This window comes from Gobio gobio (genome assembly GCF_949357685.1).
Source record: "Gobio gobio genome assembly, chromosome: 5".
Taxonomy (NCBI): domain Eukaryota; kingdom Metazoa; phylum Chordata; class Actinopteri; order Cypriniformes; family Gobionidae; genus Gobio; species Gobio gobio.
Window position 1 is genome coordinate 5,643,661 of NC_137101.1, and position 18,721 is coordinate 5,662,381.

Below are 18,721 nucleotides of genomic sequence, written 5' to 3' on the forward strand. Positions count from 1 at the left end.
ATAATTGTAATAATTATAAATAAATATTAAAGTTATATGTTTATATATATATATATATATATCAACATGATTCATCATATTTATTATTTCTAAAAATGAATAAGTATATTAAATACATATTCATAACAATAATATATATATATATATATATATATATATATATATATATATATATATATATATATATATATATATATATATATATATATATATTATACATTATTATAAATATATATATTATAAATACGATTCATAATTGTAATTATTATAAATATATATTAAAATGATATATATGTATGTAAACATGGTCCATAATATTTATTATATTATATATAGTATATTAAATACATTTCCATAACAATATTATATATATATATATATATATAAACATGATTCATAATAGTTATTATTTTTTATTATATATATATATATATATATATATATATATATATATATATATATATATATATATATATATATATATATATATATATATATATATATATATATATATATATATAATACATATAACAATATTATAAATGTATATGTGTGTTAATGTGTATTGTATCTATTTGTAAATATTAACATTTTAAGATCTATTTATAATTGATTCATAATTGTAAGTTTTATTATAAATATATATTAAAAACAATATGTGAATTTGAAAAAGTATATTAAATTATTAAATTATATATATATATATTTATTTATTCATTATTTATTTAATATATTTTTTCAAATTCACATACATATTGTTTTTAATTTATAAATATGCATTTAAAAAGTGGAAACAATAAAGTTTCAGTAAGTAATATGCTTTTTTCATATTTGTATATACTCTTTTCATATTTGATCTGTTAATCTTTCTATACTATTTTGTAATGTTGAATTATCATCATGAAGTGTTACCAAAGACCATCTCCTGCAGACTAAGGTCTGGCTTAGCAAGCGTCATGTTTTTACGGCTGTTTGTCCAGTAACGTGATTTGTAAAATAAAATAAATCTCAATGTCCATGCACACACACACATAGGTGTATTCACTAACACTCAGATACACACATTCACTCATGCAGATTAACACACATTCTGTGTCTGTGTGTGTCTCAGGGATCCTGTACGGTACTATGACTCTGGAGTTGGGCGGTCAGGTGTCCATCACCTGTGAGAAGACGGGCTACAGCGCTCAGCTGGAGTTCAAACTCAAGGTGTGTGTGTGTGTTTGTGTGTGTTTTTAAGCTTTTGTGACATTTAGAAGAACAGTGTGGAACAGAAAGGCCACAGACATCACATCCGTAACACATCAAACCAAATGCCACAATGATAACGACACAACATCCACAAATGAAAGATGCTTTGTATGACTTGTTTCAATCACATGACTGATATTTTTCCATCATCTCAGCCGTTCCTTGGCAGCAGTGATAGTGTCAATCAGATCAGCGGGAAGATCAAACTTGGGAAGGAGGTGCTGGCAACACTCGAAGGGCACTGGGTGAGTACTGTGTGTGTGTGTGTGTGTGTGTGTGTGTGTGTGTGTGTGTGTGTGTGTGGTGTGTGTGTGTGTGTGTGTGTGTGTGTGTGTGTGTGTGTGTGTGTGTGTGTGTGTGTGTGTGTGTGTGTGTGTGTGTGTGTGTGTGTGTGTGTGTGTGTGTGTGTGTGTGTGTGTGTGTGTGTGTGTGTGTGTGTGTGTGTGTGTGTGTGTGTGTGTGTGTGTGTGTGTGTGTGTGCTAATATAGTCTAGACCAGGGTTCCTCAAATCTTGCCCTGGAGGGCCAATGCGCTGCAGAGTTTAGCTCCAACCCTGATCAAACTCACCTACCTGTAGTTTTCTAATGAACCTGAAGACATTGATTAGCATGTTCAGGTGTGTTTGACTAGGGTTAGAGCTAAACTCTGCAGGAAAGTGGATCTTGTGGGCCAGATTTGAGGATCCCCGATCTAGACCAGGGGTCTCCAAACTCGGTACTGGAGGGCCACTGTCCTGCAGAGTTTAGCTCCAACCCCAATTAAACACACCTGAACCAGCTAATCAGTGTCTAACTAGGGCCTTGTAAGACACTGATTAGATGGTTCAGGTGTGTTTGTTTAGAGTCCATGTTGGGCTGCAAAGATGAAGGCCCTGTCCCAAATGGCACCCTAAACCCTCATAGTCTTCCTCAGAGTCCGCACTTTCATGACGTAACGCCGCTTTGACTGCCGGGAAGAAGTCCGCTGTGAAACCTGCAGAAGTGCGCATCGAGGGTGCATATCGACCTCAAAGGGGGCGCTCACGAGCACCCTTCTGAGACCTAAAATGACAAATGGGACACCCTGCGGTCTCGTGGACTTAACGGACTCCAGCACGCAGCGGCCATTGTAAGTCCACAAGACCGAAAGTGCACATGAAGTGAGCCATTTTTGGACAGGACCGAAGTTGACGAAGTTGACGATGCTGACTCGTCATCTCCTCAGTAGTGAACGTGCGCACCTAAAGAGGGAAATGCACCTTTCATTTGGATTACATAATCAAAGTATTTGTTTTCGATTTGAATTGGTTTGTTTAAACGTTGGTATTTCAAGCTTTCTATAGGCCAGTGTTAATTTTGACAGCAAATTTTGATTTAGTTTTAGTCATAGTCTTTTGACTAAAATGCCATTTAGGGCGTTTTCACACCTGAAAGTCCGCACCAAGGTCCGAACCAAAGTTCATGTTTTGATACTTTTTATATATTCGGTTAGTTTTGGTTTGGTTTCACATTGCAATTATGTGAGCGCACTAAAGAACTTTACATGACGCACTTGCGTCCACTCGTCTTCATCTATGTGGGCGGCATCTGGACATTGATTGGTTTGTAAACGGACGTGCGTCTGACGTCAGCGTCTTTGACAAGTTGAATGAACGGACGCATATCATCATTGCCACTATTGAACAGTGCGCATTGCTTGACTATTTTTTTATTCGTTACGTTTAAAAGTGGACATTTCAAGCTTTATATACACATATTTCTCATGTTTGTGAGGCAAGTAGCTGCTGAGTTTCGGTTTATTTGAGACGCGCTCCAGTTCATGTGTAAAGCATGTGATCGCTCCCACAATTATTGCGTCTGCTATAGACTATTTGCTTCTTATTTATTAAATCCAGGCAATTATCTGATTAAACGTTGATTACAATTAAGATACAATTTATACAAAACGAAATTCCCATTAAAGAAATGCTTTCTAAGCAAAATCATACAAAATTTCGTTCAAAATTATTTCTGACTTTCTATCTACTGACATATTGCGCATATTTTCACTTTTCATAATCAATGTAGCCTAGATTGAATTTAAAAATAACGTTATAATATTTAAACATAAACAGGAACTTCCTATAAATGGTCTGAGAGTCCGAACCATACAGAAAATGCTTTCACACTAGAAACGAACCGAACCTTTGTTCAGTTTGATCCGGACTGAGACGACCTCTTTTCGTCGGACCAAATATCGTCTGTTTGGTCCGGACCGTGGTACAGGGAAGGTTTCACACCTGCAATTTTGATTCGGACCAAACTGAAAAGTCCGAAAATCCGGACCAAACAAGGTAGGTGTGAAAACGCCCTTAGTTTTAGTCTAATTTTAGTCGACTAAATATCATAAGATTTTAGTCGACTAAATCTACAGTAATTTTAGTCTCCTAAAATCTAATGAGTTTAGTTAAATTCTAATACATTAAAGGGTAACTAAACCCTAAACCAACTTTTTTTAGTTAATGATCTGTAATACTGGGGCTTTATTAATGCTGTTCATTGATTCGAGTAAATGTTTTGACATTTGAGTATAAAGTGTTTTAATTCTATAAAATATGGTGTAAAACCGCCAAAGTGCTGCCCTCTTAAGGTTGAACAGTGGCTACTGCAGTTGAATTTTCCTATTGGACGTTGTGGTACATCGTGACGTAGGATGGTACCTCCAACGGCTCACTATCCGCGCCCCTAGCACGAGCTCACCACGCCCTCAGAAATGTTTCCCCCAATCACAGGATGCGAACGGCTTCAGTCCAGTATGAACTCTCATGTTACATGAAGTAGAAACATTATGAATGAAACTCACTGATATTTGCTTTAACATTGTATTGAAGAAAATACGGTTAAATAATGCAGTTGTCAGTACACGTCAGGCTTTTCTTGCGATATTATTGCCGCCCGTCATGTGTACAGATAATTTTCATACAGGCGACGCGCTTTCAAACCCTGACACGCAAGTGGTTGCCACGGACGCAGATAGATTAGGTCAGTTCTCTTGCGCTGCTGCTTCACTAGCATCGTCGGCATCGGGAGTTAACGCAGTTTGAGCAGCGGCTCGCATTGATAAGGCTCCGGGTTTGTGTCTGTTACAGACAATCCACCCTCCTCCACTTCAGGTGAAGATGGAGAAATGACCGCTCTGTTGCAAAGCTGGCGTCACTCCAGTCATTCTCCATCTTTGCGACTCGCGAGTCTGACAGCTGTCAATCAATCCGTCACTGCGGGTCTCAGGTGCACGCCCTCCGCTCAGCCCCGCCCTCGGTTCGTCCCCTCTGTGTCCGCCGGGCTCTGCCCACTTTTCCAGCATTTTTTGAAAATTGCCAGTGGGTGGAGTTAAGCTCTGAGCAGGGGTTTAGTTACCCTTTAAGCATTTAAGCATTACATAACCGACTGTCACTTTTTGTCATGTTTTTTTTTACATAAAAAATACACGAAAGAGCTCAATTCACTTTTTTGTTTGTTTTTTAAAAACATCTATATAGTTTTTATAACTTTGTATTTCTGTTTTAGGTAGTAGGCCATATCAGGTTAAGCTAAAGCTTCAAAAAAGTTTTATTGTTTCAGTTTTTTATTTCAGTTAACATTTATTTAACTTCAAGTAATGAAGTTTTTTAAATGGTTTTAGTTCACTATTATAACCCTGATACTTTATTGAATATGTGTCAAATACTGGTCTTTCCTCCTGACTATGAATTAAATGGGAATTAAATTAAATGCAGTTTATTGTGTCAGCAAAAACGAATATATAATGCGTGACTTTTTATTATAAACAAGGTCGAAATACACATTGACTCTTATTTTGAAATGTCTGCGCTTTACTATTGCAGTTGCAGGAGCTCATTCAAGTTCAGGAGATAAAATATGCATTGTTTCAACCGTCTAAAACATATTACTATATAAACATGGTAAAGTAAACAATCATTATTCATCAGCATTAGTTCATAAACAATTGTCTGGCATAAATGTGTGTTATTCAGTGATTGTGAGCGGCTCTGGAGCGCTGGATTGGGGGTGTGTGAGCCTGTAGGCCGTGTGTTTTCCAGCGGTTAGATCAGCATCTGTTACACAGGACATCAGTTCTGACTGGATCTCTTCCCTAATCGACCCTCCCTAACATTTTCATCTCGTTTTTATTTGTTGACGAAAATGACAGCAAGTTTTCGTCATAGTTTTTGTCATCCAACACTAGTTTTTATTTAGTTATCGTCTCGTTTTCGTCAGTGAAAAAAAGTTAACACTGCTTTAGGCCTATTTCTCATGTCTGTGAGGAAAGTATATGCTGAGTTTCGGTTCATTTATGTGACGCAGTCGAATACGGAGAAACTTTCTGCTCTTTAGTTTATCTGTGCACCGTCAAGTGCTTCAGATTTGTCGTGTTGTCGGTCTGAGTTGCAGTTATCTTGTCGTGAATATTGCATTGCAGCCTGGTGAAATATAGCCACATATTTGATATTTTCCACATCTTTTACATCTATGTGGTTTGGGACGCTTACCCCCTATTTATACTACACATGTCTGTAGCGCGTCATCGCTCCGACGAGTTTTTGTTCCGTCCTCGTGCCGCGAAATTTGCTATCGAACGGCAAGACCTTTTTACGATACTCGATAGTATCGAGGCAATTCGGTCTGTACCTAAAAAGTATCGAACTCGATACCCAGCCCTACTTCGAACTCTTTGAGAAGTCAGATGTCATTTTGTGTGTTTTCTACAGGACAGCGAAGTCTTCATCAACGATAAGAAGACGGGTGAGATGGAGACGTTCTGGAACCCGACGCCAGAGCTGAGGCAGGACCGCCTGATCCGATGCACCGTTCCTCCTGAAGAACAGAGCGAGTTTGAGTCCGAGAGGTAAGTCATAAAAATACAACATAATGCAGAATCGCACAGAAAATTTGGAAGATTAAATCCAAAGTATGGCTGTGCACTTTGTGTGAATGAGCGGCGCAGTTTTGTCCACTACACACACACTGAAGCACGCTTGATGCTCTTGTTGTTTTCAGCGTCTGCCGTCTCACTATAACTTCATCAGCTGAGAGTCACTTCACAAGCATTTCATCTGAGAACACGATCAGTTACACACAGGAACTCAAAGATCGTCACTACAACCCGCCAAAATAAAAGCTCAGTTTAACTTGAACTTGTGTCGTCATGTCAAGTCAGCTTTATTTCTATAGCGCTTTTCACACACTGATGTTTCAGAGCAGCTTTACAATGAATTAATTTAGTTTTAGATGAAAAGCTAAAGTAAGTTTTTGATTGATTCATTTCTGTTGTAAAACTGATTTCAAAATGTAAAAACGCATGTTAAAAAATGATATTGCACAAAATGAAAACAATAATGTAAATATTAAGTGTGAATCAAAAAATTAAAAGCGCATTTAAAAAAAATAACAAGCATGATTTCATCTCTTAAATGTCTTAGTGTGTGTTTTGGTCATAATTTAGACTTTTAAAAAAATCTAATTTCAGCTTTTTATCTCATAATTATGACTTTTAATCATAATTTAGATTTTTAAGTCATAATTTTGACTTTCAATTTTTATCTCAGAATTTTTAAAGTCATAATTTCAACTGTTCATCTCACAATGACTTAGCATGTCATATTTTTGACTTTTTATCTAATAATGAGGACTTTTAAAATCATATTTTCAACATTTTATTTTATAAATATGACTTAGTATGTCGTATTTTCGACCTTTTATCTCACTATTATGACTTTTAAAATCATAATTTTGACTTTTTATCTAATAATGAGGACATCTAAAATCATATTTTCAACATTTTATCTCTTAATTATGGCTTTATGATAATTGAAATGAGCTGATCAGTAATATAGTTTAATATTTAGTGTCCCCAACTATTGGACAGTAGAATGTATTATTTGTTATTATTAATAATACAATTATAGGAATATCACACAACTTTTCTATTTTGTTATTTTAACAGTAAACCTCTGTTGCACACACACACACACACACACACACACACATATATATATATATATATATATATATATATATATATATATATATATACATACATTTTTTTTTATATAAAATAAAATGGAATTTGGGGGAAAAAAACTGATTTTATAGGGCACTAAAACTGAATTTTTGTTCAACTTTGAATGTGAAATTTTATTTATTTGGAATCCAGAAGAAATTAAAACTGAAAAAAACAGAATCGCTAACGCTCAGTGACACGACAAATAACCCTTAAGGTTCTTACACACCGAGTACGAGATTTCCGTACGTAAAAATTCGAATCGGATTAAATTTTCTGCGTTTTTCACATCCGTATCATTTTTAGAGGTGTATTTCGGACTTTAAGCTCTCAAATAGTTTCACGAATTTGAAAACGAACACATTTACAGAAGTCTTTCCCTGTCATCTTAAGGCTGTGGCAACATGTGACACGGGCCATAAATAACAAGGACCAGACGGAGGCCACCAATGAGAAGTTCATTCTGGAGGAGGTTCAGAGGAAGGCGGCCCGCGAGCGCAAGGCCAAGTGTGAGGATTGGACGCCCGCTCTGTTCGAGCAAGACCCCGCCACCGGAGAGTGGCATTACCGCTACGCTGAGTAAGCACAGCTTTTAATTTCATTACGTTTCAAAAGATTCATTCCAGTGTTAATGTTTCATGCCTTCATTTGAGAACCACCATGTTTGATGATCAATTTGTATTATATCATAAATCCAGAACAAGTTAAAGCACAACACAGAAGAAAATTCACAATTTTATTAAATTATTAAATGGTTAAAGTTTGATCAATTCTACTGAATTCAATGTATTTATTTAATTTATTTAACTAAATCGTCAAATGGGAAAAATAAAACTGATTTCATAGGGCCCTAAAATGTCATTTTTGTTGAAAATATTTTGTTAAATTATGTTTCAACACAGAATATCTAAAAAAAAAAAAAAATGATGAGGCACATTATTATTAAAAAGTTGTTGAAGTGTTATGAATTCAATTGATTCTACATGATTTTTGATTATTACATAAATGTATTTATTTAACTAAACCATTAAAATTCAAATGTAAAACATAAAAAAACAGATTTTATAAGGCTCTAAAAATTTAATTTTTGTTAAACTTTTAAAAAAAAAATGTATGGTTTCGACACAGAATGTCTAAAAAAAATTCATAATGCCCATTTATTATTACATTTTTAAAGTGAAGTATTATGAATTCAGTTGACTAGACATAATTTTTTATTATTAAATCACGTTTGTTTGTTTATTTATTTAATTTAACTTTATTTAAATGGAAAACTGATTTTTTTTTTTTAATCTTGATTTTTTTGGTAACTAAAATGTACCTGAACCATTAAAACGGATCAGAGAGCGGTTCAGTCGGGTCTCACTGTTGTTTTCACAGCACACACTGGCCCCTCCTGGACAGGAAGTGCACTGTAGCGTGTCAGGTTTACTGTGAGGATGGTGTGTTTCTCTCTGTGTCCTAGCACTCGTCCGTGGGATCCGCTCAACGATCTGATTCAGTTCGAGAAAGACGGCTGTATTCAGACCAAAGTGCGCCACAGGACGCCTATGGTACGTTCAGCCAGTGTAGTTAGTCTCAGTACCCAGCAGGGCTCCCGGAGGGACAATTACCTGAGCCAGGTACGTCCTTCTGTCCCCACCTTTCCCTCGTTCTACCCACAATCCCTCTCTCTCTCTGCTTCCATCTCATCATCGCCTGCCGTCGTCCTGCGCTCTGTCCATTCTTCAACCAACCAATCACCGTTCTGCAATGCAACCAATCATCTGCTGCCTGACCTGGTCACATGACCGCTCTGCTTCATTTTCCGCTTTTGTTTTTTCTTTGTGCTCTTTGCCGTTTGCCTGACTCTCATGCATGCCTGTGGGATTTTTGTGTTTTTTGTTGCATCAGGGATGCGTGTTTGAAACTAGGGTTCAAAATTAACACTTCATTTGTGAATCTTGGGATATTGTATTAAAAAATATATATATATATTTTTAAAGATTTGAATAAATGTGCACATTAAATCACACTGGATGGAAACAGCATTTCCTTGTGATATTCCAAAAATTGTAATAAATAATACATTTAATAATAGATAGTTAGAAATTAAATTCATGTTTAAATAAATAATAAATGTTGTATTAAATAAAACAATAAGGAGAAAGAAAGAAATAATAAATGTAAGATTTGAAAAAATAATAATAAAAATTATTAGAAATTAAATTTGCATTTAAACAAATAATGAATGTAATAGAAATTAGAAATTGAATTTGCATTCAAATAAATAATTGTGAGATTTTAAATAGAAATTAAATATACATAAATTAATGTATTTATATTTTATATTATATGCATATTTTTATTTTATGTTGATATAATTAATGTTTTCATACTTTTATAAATGTAAATAATAATATTATTTAGTAAACAAATAAAAAATAATTATGAATTAACTCTGCATTTAAATAAATAAATGTAAGATTTAAATGCTTAATAAATGTTATAATACATAGTTGGAAATTAAATTTGCATTTAAATAATAAATGTTGTAATACATAAATAAGTAGACAAAAAATAATAAATTTTAAAAAAATGATAATAAATGTAATAAAAATAATTTGATATTAAATGCATTTTCAAATAAACAGTAAATTTAATAAATAGAATAATAAAACAAATAATACATATAATAATACATACAAAATCATTTGAAATTAAATTAGCATTTAAATAAATAAATGTAATATTTAAATACATAATAAATGTAATAATGAAATGTATTTGATGAAATGTAATGTTTACATTCATCAAATGTAAATTTGATTAAATGGAATGTATTTAAATTGCATTTAAACAAGTAATAAATGTAAAAAAAAATTAAATTAGAAATTAAATTTGCAACTTGGATTAAAACATAGCTAACGGCACATACAAGGAAAAACTGCTCAGTAATTATTAATAAAAATATAGCTAAATGGCCAGTATTAAATATTTATGACTGGTAAAAATGTTAATTTTGGACCCTATTTGCAGCCTTTCAGAAATATCTGAGAATCACATGCATAATTCAGACTGTCATAACCATAATATAAAGACTGAAAGGTGTGAATGTTGGGCTCTCGTCTGCGTGTGTGTCTGTAGGTGACGGGAGCCAAACGGAAACATAAGAGTGATAAACCTAAAAGTCCAGAAAGTGGCTGCTCGTCTCCAGAGCCGGACCGGCAGGACTCGTCAGGCAGTGAGAGTATGTCACACACACGAACACACACACGCATGTGCTCAAACATGCCACGTGCCAAACACCTGATCGTGATCTCTCCATCAGGGCACAAAAGCAAACACAACAGCCGCCTCAGGAAGAAAGGAACAGATCTGAGTGAAATCCAAAGTGCCATCGAGTCGATCAGACAAACACAGGAAGACATTAACAGGTATATACTGTAGTGTACACTATGCACTTATACTACGCACTATATGTACTCAACCGTGTAGTGTATGAATTTTATACGGTTATTTTGTCATTCGACATGTCTGTTAGTCCCTCCCCATCAACATCAGAGTCTGTTAGTCCCTCCCCCTCAACATCAGAGTCTGTTAGTCCCTCAACATCAACATCAGAGTCTGTTAGCCCCTCCCCTCAACATCAGAGTCTGTTAGTCCCTCCCCATCAACATCAGAGTCTGTTAGTCCCTCCCCATCAACATCAGAGTCTGTTAGTCCCTCCCCCTCAACATCAGAGTCTGTTAGTCCCTCCCCCTCAACATCAGAGTCTGTTAGTCCCTCCCCTCAACATCAGAGTCTGTTAGTCCCTCCCCCTCAACATCAGAGTCTGTTAGTCCCTCCCCCTCAACATCAGAGTCTGTTAGTCCCTCAACATCAACATCAGAGTCTGTTAGTCCCTCCCCCTCAACATCAGAGTCTGTTAGTCCCTCCCCCTCAACATCAGAGTCTGTTAGTCCCTCCCCCTCAACATCAGTCTGTTAGTCCCTCCCCCTCAACATCAGAGTCTGTTAGTCCCTCCCCATCAACATCAGAGTCTGTTAGTCCCTCCCCCTCAACATCAGAGTCTGTTAGTCCCTCCCCCTCAACATCAGAGTCTGTTAGTCCCTCCCCATCAACATCAGAGTCTGTTAGTCCCTCCCCCTCAACATCAGAGTCTGTTAGTCCCTCCCCATCAACATCAGAGTCTGTTAGTCCCTCCCCCTCAACATCAGAGTCTGTTAGTCCCTCCCCATCAACATCAGAGTCTGTTAGTCCCTCAACATCAACATCAGAGTCTGTTAGTCCCTCCCCCTCAACATCAGAGTCTGTTAGTCCCTCCCCCTCAACATCAGAGTCTGTTAGTCCCTCCCCCTCAACATCAGAGTCTGTTAGTCCCTCAACATCAACATCAGAGTCTGTTAGTCCCTCCCCCTCAACATCAGAGTCTGTTAGTCCCTCCCCCTCAACATCAGTCTGTTAGTCCCTCCCCCTCAACATCAGAGTCTGTTAGTCCCTCCCCATCAACATCAGAGTCTGTTAGTCCCTCCCCCTCAACATCAGAGTCTGTTAGTCCCTCCCCATCAACATCAGTCTGTTAGTCCCTCAACATCAACATCAGAGTCTGTTAGCCCCTCCCCTCAACATCAGAGTCTGTTAGTCCCTCCCCATCAACATCAGAGTCTGTTAGTCCCTCCCCATCAACATCAGAGTCTGTTAGCCCCTCCCCTCAACATCAGAGTCTGTTAGTCCCTCCCCATCAACATCAGAGTCTGTTAGTCCCTCCCCATCAACATCAGAGTCTGTTAGTCCCTCCCCCTCAACATCAGAGTCTGTTAGTCCCTCCCCCTCAACATCAGAGTCTGTTAGTCCCTCCCCCTCAACATCAGAGTCTGTTAGTCCCTCCCCATCAACATCAGAGTCTGTTAGTCCCTCCCCATCAACATCAGAGTCTGTTAGTCCCTCCCCCTCAACATCAGAGTCTGTTAGTCCCTCCCCCTCAACATCAGAGTCTGTTAGTCCCTCCCCCTCAACATCAGTCTGTTAGTCCCTCCCCATCAACATCAGAGTCTGTTAGTCCCTCCCCATCAACATCAGAGTCTGTTAGTCCCTCCCCCTCAACATCAGAGTCTGTTAGTCCCTCCCCCTCAACATCAGAGTCTGTTAGTCCCTCCCCCTCAACATCAGTCTGTTAGTCCCTCCCCCTCAACATCAGTCTGTTAGTCCCTCCCCCTCAACATCAGAGTCTGTTAGTCCCTCCCCCTCAACATCAGAGTCTGTTAGTCCCTCCCCCTCAACATCAGTCTGTTAGTCCCTCCCCCTCAACATCAGAGTCTGTTAGTCCCTCCCCATCAACATCAGAGTCTGTTAGTCCCTCCCCCTCAACATCAGTCTGTTAGTCCCTCCCCCTCAACATCAGTCTGTTAGTCCCTCCCCCTCAACATCAGTCTGTTAGTCCCTCCCCCTCAACATCAGTCTGTTAGTCCCTCCCCCTCAACATCAGAGTCTGTTAGTCCCTCCCCCTCAACATCAGAGTCTGTTAGTCCCTCCCCCTCAACATCAGAGTCTGTTAGTCCCTCCCCCTCAACATCAGAGTCTGTTAGTCCCTCCCCCTCAACATCAGTCTGTTAGTCCCTCCCCCTCAACATCAGTCTGTTAGTCCCTCCCCCTCAACATCAGAGTCTGTTAGTCCCTCCCCCTCAACATCAGAGTCTGTTAGTCCCTCCCCCTCAACATCAGAGTCTGTTAGTCCCTCCCCCTCAACATCAGTCTGTTAGTCCCTCCCCCTCAACATCAGAGTCTGTTAGTCCCTCCCCCTCAACATCAGTCTGTTAGTCCCTCCCCCTCAACATCAGAGTCTGTTAGTCCCTCCCCCTCAACATCAGTCTGTTAGTCCCTCCCCCTCAACATCAGAGTCTGTTAGCCCCTCCCCCTCAACATCAGTCTGTTAGTCCCTCCCCCTCAACATCAGAGTCTGTTAGTCCCTCCCCCTCAACATCAGAGTCTGTTAGTCCCTCCCCCTCAACATCAGTCTGTTAGTCCCTCCCCCTCAACATCAGAGTCTGTTAGTCCCTCCCCCTCAACATCAGAGTCTGTTAGTCCCTCCCCCTCAACATCAGAGTCTGTTAGCCCCTCCCCCTCAACATCAGAGTCTGTTAGTCCCTCCCCCTCAACATCAGAGTCTGTTAGTCCCTCCCCCTCAACATCAGTCTGTTAGTCCCTCCCCCTCAACATCAGAGTCTGTTAGTCCCTCCCCCTCAACATCAGAGTCTGTTAGTCCCTCCCCCTCAACATCAGAGTCTGTTAGTCCCTCCCCCTCAACATCAGAGTCTGTTAGTCCCTCCCCCTCAACATCAGAGTCTGTTAGTCCCTCCCCCTCAACATCAGAGTCTGTTAGCCCCTCCCCTCAACATCAGTCTGTTAGTCCCTCCCCCTCAACATCAGAGTCTGTTAGTCCCTCCCCCTCAACATCAGAGTCTGTTAGTCCCTCCCCCTCAACATCAGAGTCTGTTAGCCCCTCCCCTCAACATCAGTCTGTTAGTCCCTCCCCCTCAACATCAGAGTCTGTTAGCCCCTCCCCTCAACATCAGTCTGTTAGTCCCTCCCCCTCAACATCAGTCTGTTAGTCCCTCCCCCTCAACATCAGAGTCTGTTAGCCCCTCCCCTCAACATCAGTCTGTTAGTCCCTCCCCCTCAACATCAGAGTCTGTTAGCCCCTCCCCTCAACATCAGTCTGTTAGTCCCTCCCCCTCAACATCAGAGTCTGTTAGTCCCTCCCCCTCAACATCAGAGTCTGTTAGTCCCTCCCCCTCAACATCAGAGTCTGTTAGTCCCTCCCCCTCAACATCAGAGTCTGTTAGTCCCTCCCCCTCAACATCAGAGTCTGTTAGTCCCTCCCCCTCAACATCAGAGTCTGTTAGCCCCTCCCCCTCAACATCAGAGTCTGTTAGTCCCTCCCCCTCAACATCAGAGTCTGTTAGCCCCTCCCCTCAACATCAGTCTGTTAGTCCCTCCCCCTCAACATCAGAGTCTGTTAGTCCCTCCCCCTCAACATCAGAGTCTGTTAGTCCCTCCCCCTCAACATCAGAGTCTGTTAGTCCCTCCCCCTCAACATCAGAGTCTGTTAGTCCCTCCCCCTCATCATCAGAGTCTGTTAGTCCCTCCCCCTCAACATCAGAGTCTGTTAGCCCCTCCCCCTCAACATCAGAGTCTGTTAGCCCCTCCCCTCAACATCAGAGTCTGTTAGTCCCTCCCCCTCAACATCAGAGTCTGTTAGTCCCTCCCCTCAACATCAGAGTCTGTTAGTCCCTCCCCCTCAACATCAGAGTCTGTTAGTCCCTCCCCCTCAACATCAGAGTCTGTTAGTCCCTCCCCATCAACATCAGAGTCTGTTAGTCCCTCCCCCTCAACATCAGAGTCTGTTAGCCCCTCCCCTCAACATCAGAGTCTGTTAGCCCCTCCCCCTCAACATCAGAGTCTGTTAGTCCCTCAACATCAGAGTCTGTTAGTCCCTCCCCCTCAACATCAGAGTCTGTTAGTCCCTCCCCTCAACATCAGAGTCTGTTAGTCCCTCCCCCTCAACATCAGAGTCTGTTAGTCCCTCCCCCTCAACATTAGAGTCTGTTAGTCCCTCCCCCTCAACATTAGAGTCTGTTAGTCCCTCCCCCTCAACATCAGAGTCTGTTAGTCCCTCCCCCTCAACATCAGAGTCTGTTAGTCCCTCCCCCTCAACATCAGAGTCTGTTAGCCCCTCCCCCTCAACATCAGAGTCTGTTAGTCCCTCCCCCTCAACATCAGAGTCTTTTAGCCCCTCCCCCTCAACATCAGAGTCTGTTAGTCCCTCCCCTCAACATCAGAGTCTGTTAGCCCCTCCCCCTCAACATCAGAGTCTGTTAGTCCCTCCCCCTCAACATCAGAGTCTGTTAGTCCCTCCCCCTCAACATCAGAGTCTGTTAGTCCCTCCCCCTCAACATCAGAGTCTGTTAGTCCCTCCCCCTCAACATCAGAGTCTGTTAGTCCCTCCCCCTCAACATCAGAGTCTGTTAGTCCCTCCCCCTCAACATCAGAGTCTGTTAGTCCCTCCCCCTCAACATCAGAGTCTGTTAGCCCCTCCCCCTCAACATCAGAGTCTGTTAGTCCCTCCCCCTCAACATCAGAGTCTGTTAGTCCCTCCCCCTCAACATCAGAGTCTGTTAGTCCCTCCCCCTCAACATCAGAGTCTGTTAGTCCCTCCCCCTCAACATCAGAGTCTGTTAGTCCCTCCCCCTCAACATCAGAGTCTGTTAGTCCCTCCCCCTCAACATCAGAGTCTGTTAGTCCCTCCCCCTCAACATCAGAGTCTGTTAGCCCCTCCCCCTCAACATCAGAGTCTGTTAGTCCCTCCCCCTCAACATCAGAGTCTGTTAGTCCCTCCCCCTCAACATCAGAGTCTGTTAGCCCCTCCCCCTCAACATCAGAGTCTTTTAGTCAAATAGTGCAGAAGTCCACCTTGCATCTCAGCACATGCTGTAGAAAGAAAGAAAGAAATACTTCAGAATGAAAAGCAAGGATATTAACTTCTGTCAACATTGCGTCCAGGAGCGTCAACGCCCTGAGGAGTCGAGTGGCGAGTCAACCGACGACGGAAAGCTGGTTCCTCACTCACAGAGATTTCGCCATCATCCTCTTCCTCATCTTCGTCCAGGTCCTTCTCAACTTCATCTTCAAGTAACGAGTCCAGGTCTCCTCAAACGAGTGACCCTCCATTCCTTCAGCGACACATTCGGTTTTCAGCTAATATCGGCCGTGCATTGAAGTGCATTGTGGGATGTTTTTAGAAAAGACTGTTTACTTTTATTCTTCACAAAGAGGAGATTATCATCAGCCGCAATGGTTTTAATTTATTTGACCAATGTTTTTACCCTCCATGAGCGGAGTGGAGGACGTCAGTCAATACACAAAATAAAAAAGGGTGAATATCATCACATCTAGGGTCATATTTTGCCCTAGGGGGAAACAAAATGATATTTTCATGACTATTAAGCACATTTCACCCCAAATTCTCATGACTGAAGTGCAAAAAAAAAAAACTTTTTTGTTACTATAATCCAAAATTATTTAGTATTTGTATGTGATGGTATTTATTGTACTGCCTTTAATTTAAATAAATCTGCGAATGGATGCATTATAGCGATGAGAATTTGGAAATGTTATGAAAATACGTTGATTTTCGGGCGACTGAAATGTGACCTGGACACCCGAATATGACACTTTAAAGGTTCAATATTGCTGATGTTACTGGTATTTTATGGATTTTATTAAATGAATGAAGGATGTTGTGAGGTCGAGGTCAAATTTTGTATTATTTAAAACTGTTCCGGGAACAATTTCATTCTGAATCTTAATTTTAACAGCACACACTCTAAAAAATGCTGGGTTAAAAACAACCCAAGTTGGGTTGGAAATGGACTAACCCAGCAATTGGGTCGTTTTAACCCAGTGAATGGGTCGTTTTAACCCAGCGGTTGGGTTAAATGTTTGATTGAAACAACCCAATCGCTGGGTTAAAACAACCCAAGTTGGGTTGAAAATGGACTAACCCAGCAATTGGGTCGTTTTAACCCAGCGGTTGGGTTAAATGTTTGGTTAAAACAACCCAATTGCTGGGTTAAAACAACACAATCCCTGGGTTAAAACAATCCAATCGCTGGGTTAAAACAACCCAAGTTGGGTTGAAAATGGACTAACCCAGCAATTGGGTTGTTTTAACCCAGTGAATGGGACGTTTTAACCCAGCGGTTGAGTTAAATGTTTGCTTAAAACAACCCAATCACTGGGTTAAAACAACCCAAACCCTGGGTTAAAACAACCCAATCGCTGGGTTAAAACAACCCAAGTTGGGTTGAAAATGGACTAACCCAGCAATTGGGTTGTTTTAACCCAGTGAATGGGTCGTTTTAACCCAGCGGTTTGGGTTAAATGTTTGCTTAAAACAACCCAATCGCTGGGTTTAAACAACCCAAACCCTGGATTAAAACAACCCAAACCCTGGGTTAAAACAACCCAAACCTTGGGTTAAATCAACCCAATCGCTGGGTTAAAAACCCAAGTTGGATTGACAATGGACTAACCCAGCAATTGGGTTGCTTTAACCCAGTGAATGGGTCATTTTAACCCAACGGTTTGGGTTAAATGTTTGCTTAAAACAACCCAATCGCTGGGTTAAAACAACCCAATTGCAGGGTTAGTCCATTTTCAACCCAACTCGGGTTGTTTTTAACCCAGCATTTTTTCGAGTGCAGTATGAGTGGATCCTGCATTTCATATGTTCGTGTTTGAAGGTAATAATAATAATGATGATGATGTTTAATTTATTTGACGGATGCTGGAGTGTGTACAGTATCTCGAGCGTCGCGTGTAATAAACGGTAGATCTAGGCGTAGTGAACCTGTAGCAGGAAATACTGTTGCGTACTTTTGTAGTTGCTTGACTCTCGTCTGCCAATGTTACATCAGACTAGATGTACGACTAACAAGCCAAATAGTCTGAGAGTAGATTAGAGTGTTAACGTCCCATCTGTACATAGTAAAAAACCCATAATTTCCTTTTGTACTTCTAGAGAAACCGTGTGTTTAGCCACCCAGAGCCCCGTCACGTGTCTTCGTTCGGGTCACATGATCACGGCGTCCAATCAGATGTTTTGAATGTGCTCATGTCAACAATAACTAAAACCACGTGCCTTTACAAGCGGGTCTGAGGGATTGAGCCCCCGACTGTTTTAATTCCCACCATCGTTTGTCTTTATTTCTCACTTGGGAGTGAATGTGCCATACTCCATCTCGGAGGCGTTTTCCGGCTCGGCGTCTCACTGTGAGTTTTAGATTTCGTCCCGGAGCTCAAAGCTGCCATCGTCTGCCACCAAAGCAGGGATCAAAACTGTGCTGGGTTCAGTGTTCGTCTTCACTTCATGCTTCTAGTGGAGCTCACTGCTGGCTCTTTTAGAAGGTTTTTACTCCTGCTGATCCATGTTGTTGTTGATGATTTCCTGCCGCTGTCTCTATGTACAGATCCATGCTTTATTTGTATTACAGAAATAACTTCCTGTAAGTTTATTGTCGCCTGTGACATATCACCAAATAAATGGAAAAGACTGTACTGTGGCTTGTCCTTCCTTTTGCACATCACCTATTGATTTATTACATTCATTTATTGCATTATTATTTATTGTATTATTCAATTAGTGTTGTGTAAACGTTATTATACATGCTGGGTTAAAAACAACCCAAGTTGGGTTGAAAATGGACAAACCCAGAGATTGGGTTAAATATTTGCCTAACCTCCTGGGTAGTTTTATTTAACCCAACTATTGTTTAAAAATTACTATATGGCTGGCTTAAAATGAACCCAGCGGTTAAAATCATTCACTGGGTTAAAACAACTCATTCAATGGGTTACAACAACTCATTCCCTGGGTTAAAACAACCCAATTGCTGGGCTAAAACAACCCAA

General features: G+C 40.3%; 1 protein-coding gene across 4 annotated transcripts in view; it reads left to right on the top strand.

Moving 5' to 3' along the window:
* osbpl8 (oxysterol binding protein-like 8) overlaps positions 1–18,366 on the top strand; it is a 126,513-nt gene extending 108,147 nt beyond the window's left edge. For 2 of the 4 annotated variants that reach the window (XM_079816853.1, XM_079816855.1), the window contains 9 exons: positions 1,112–1,209; positions 1,407–1,496; positions 5,979–6,115; positions 7,664–7,849; positions 8,736–8,823; positions 10,397–10,499; positions 10,581–10,686; positions 15,812–16,625; positions 17,498–18,366. In XM_079816853.1, the coding sequence (XP_079672979.1) occupies positions 1,112–1,209; positions 1,407–1,496; positions 5,979–6,115; positions 7,664–7,849; positions 8,736–8,823; positions 10,397–10,499; positions 10,581–10,686; positions 15,812–15,944 (941 nt within the window). In that variant the 3' untranslated portion in view covers positions 15,945–16,625; positions 17,498–18,366. Of the gene's footprint in view, positions 1–1,111; positions 1,210–1,406; positions 1,497–5,978; positions 6,116–7,663; positions 7,850–8,735; positions 8,893–10,396; positions 10,500–10,580; positions 10,687–15,811; positions 16,626–17,497 lie in introns of all 4 variants that reach the window. The other 2 variants (XM_079816852.1, XM_079816854.1) reach the window with 1 other exon arrangement.
* The last annotated feature ends 355 nt before the right edge of the window (positions 18,367–18,721 follow it).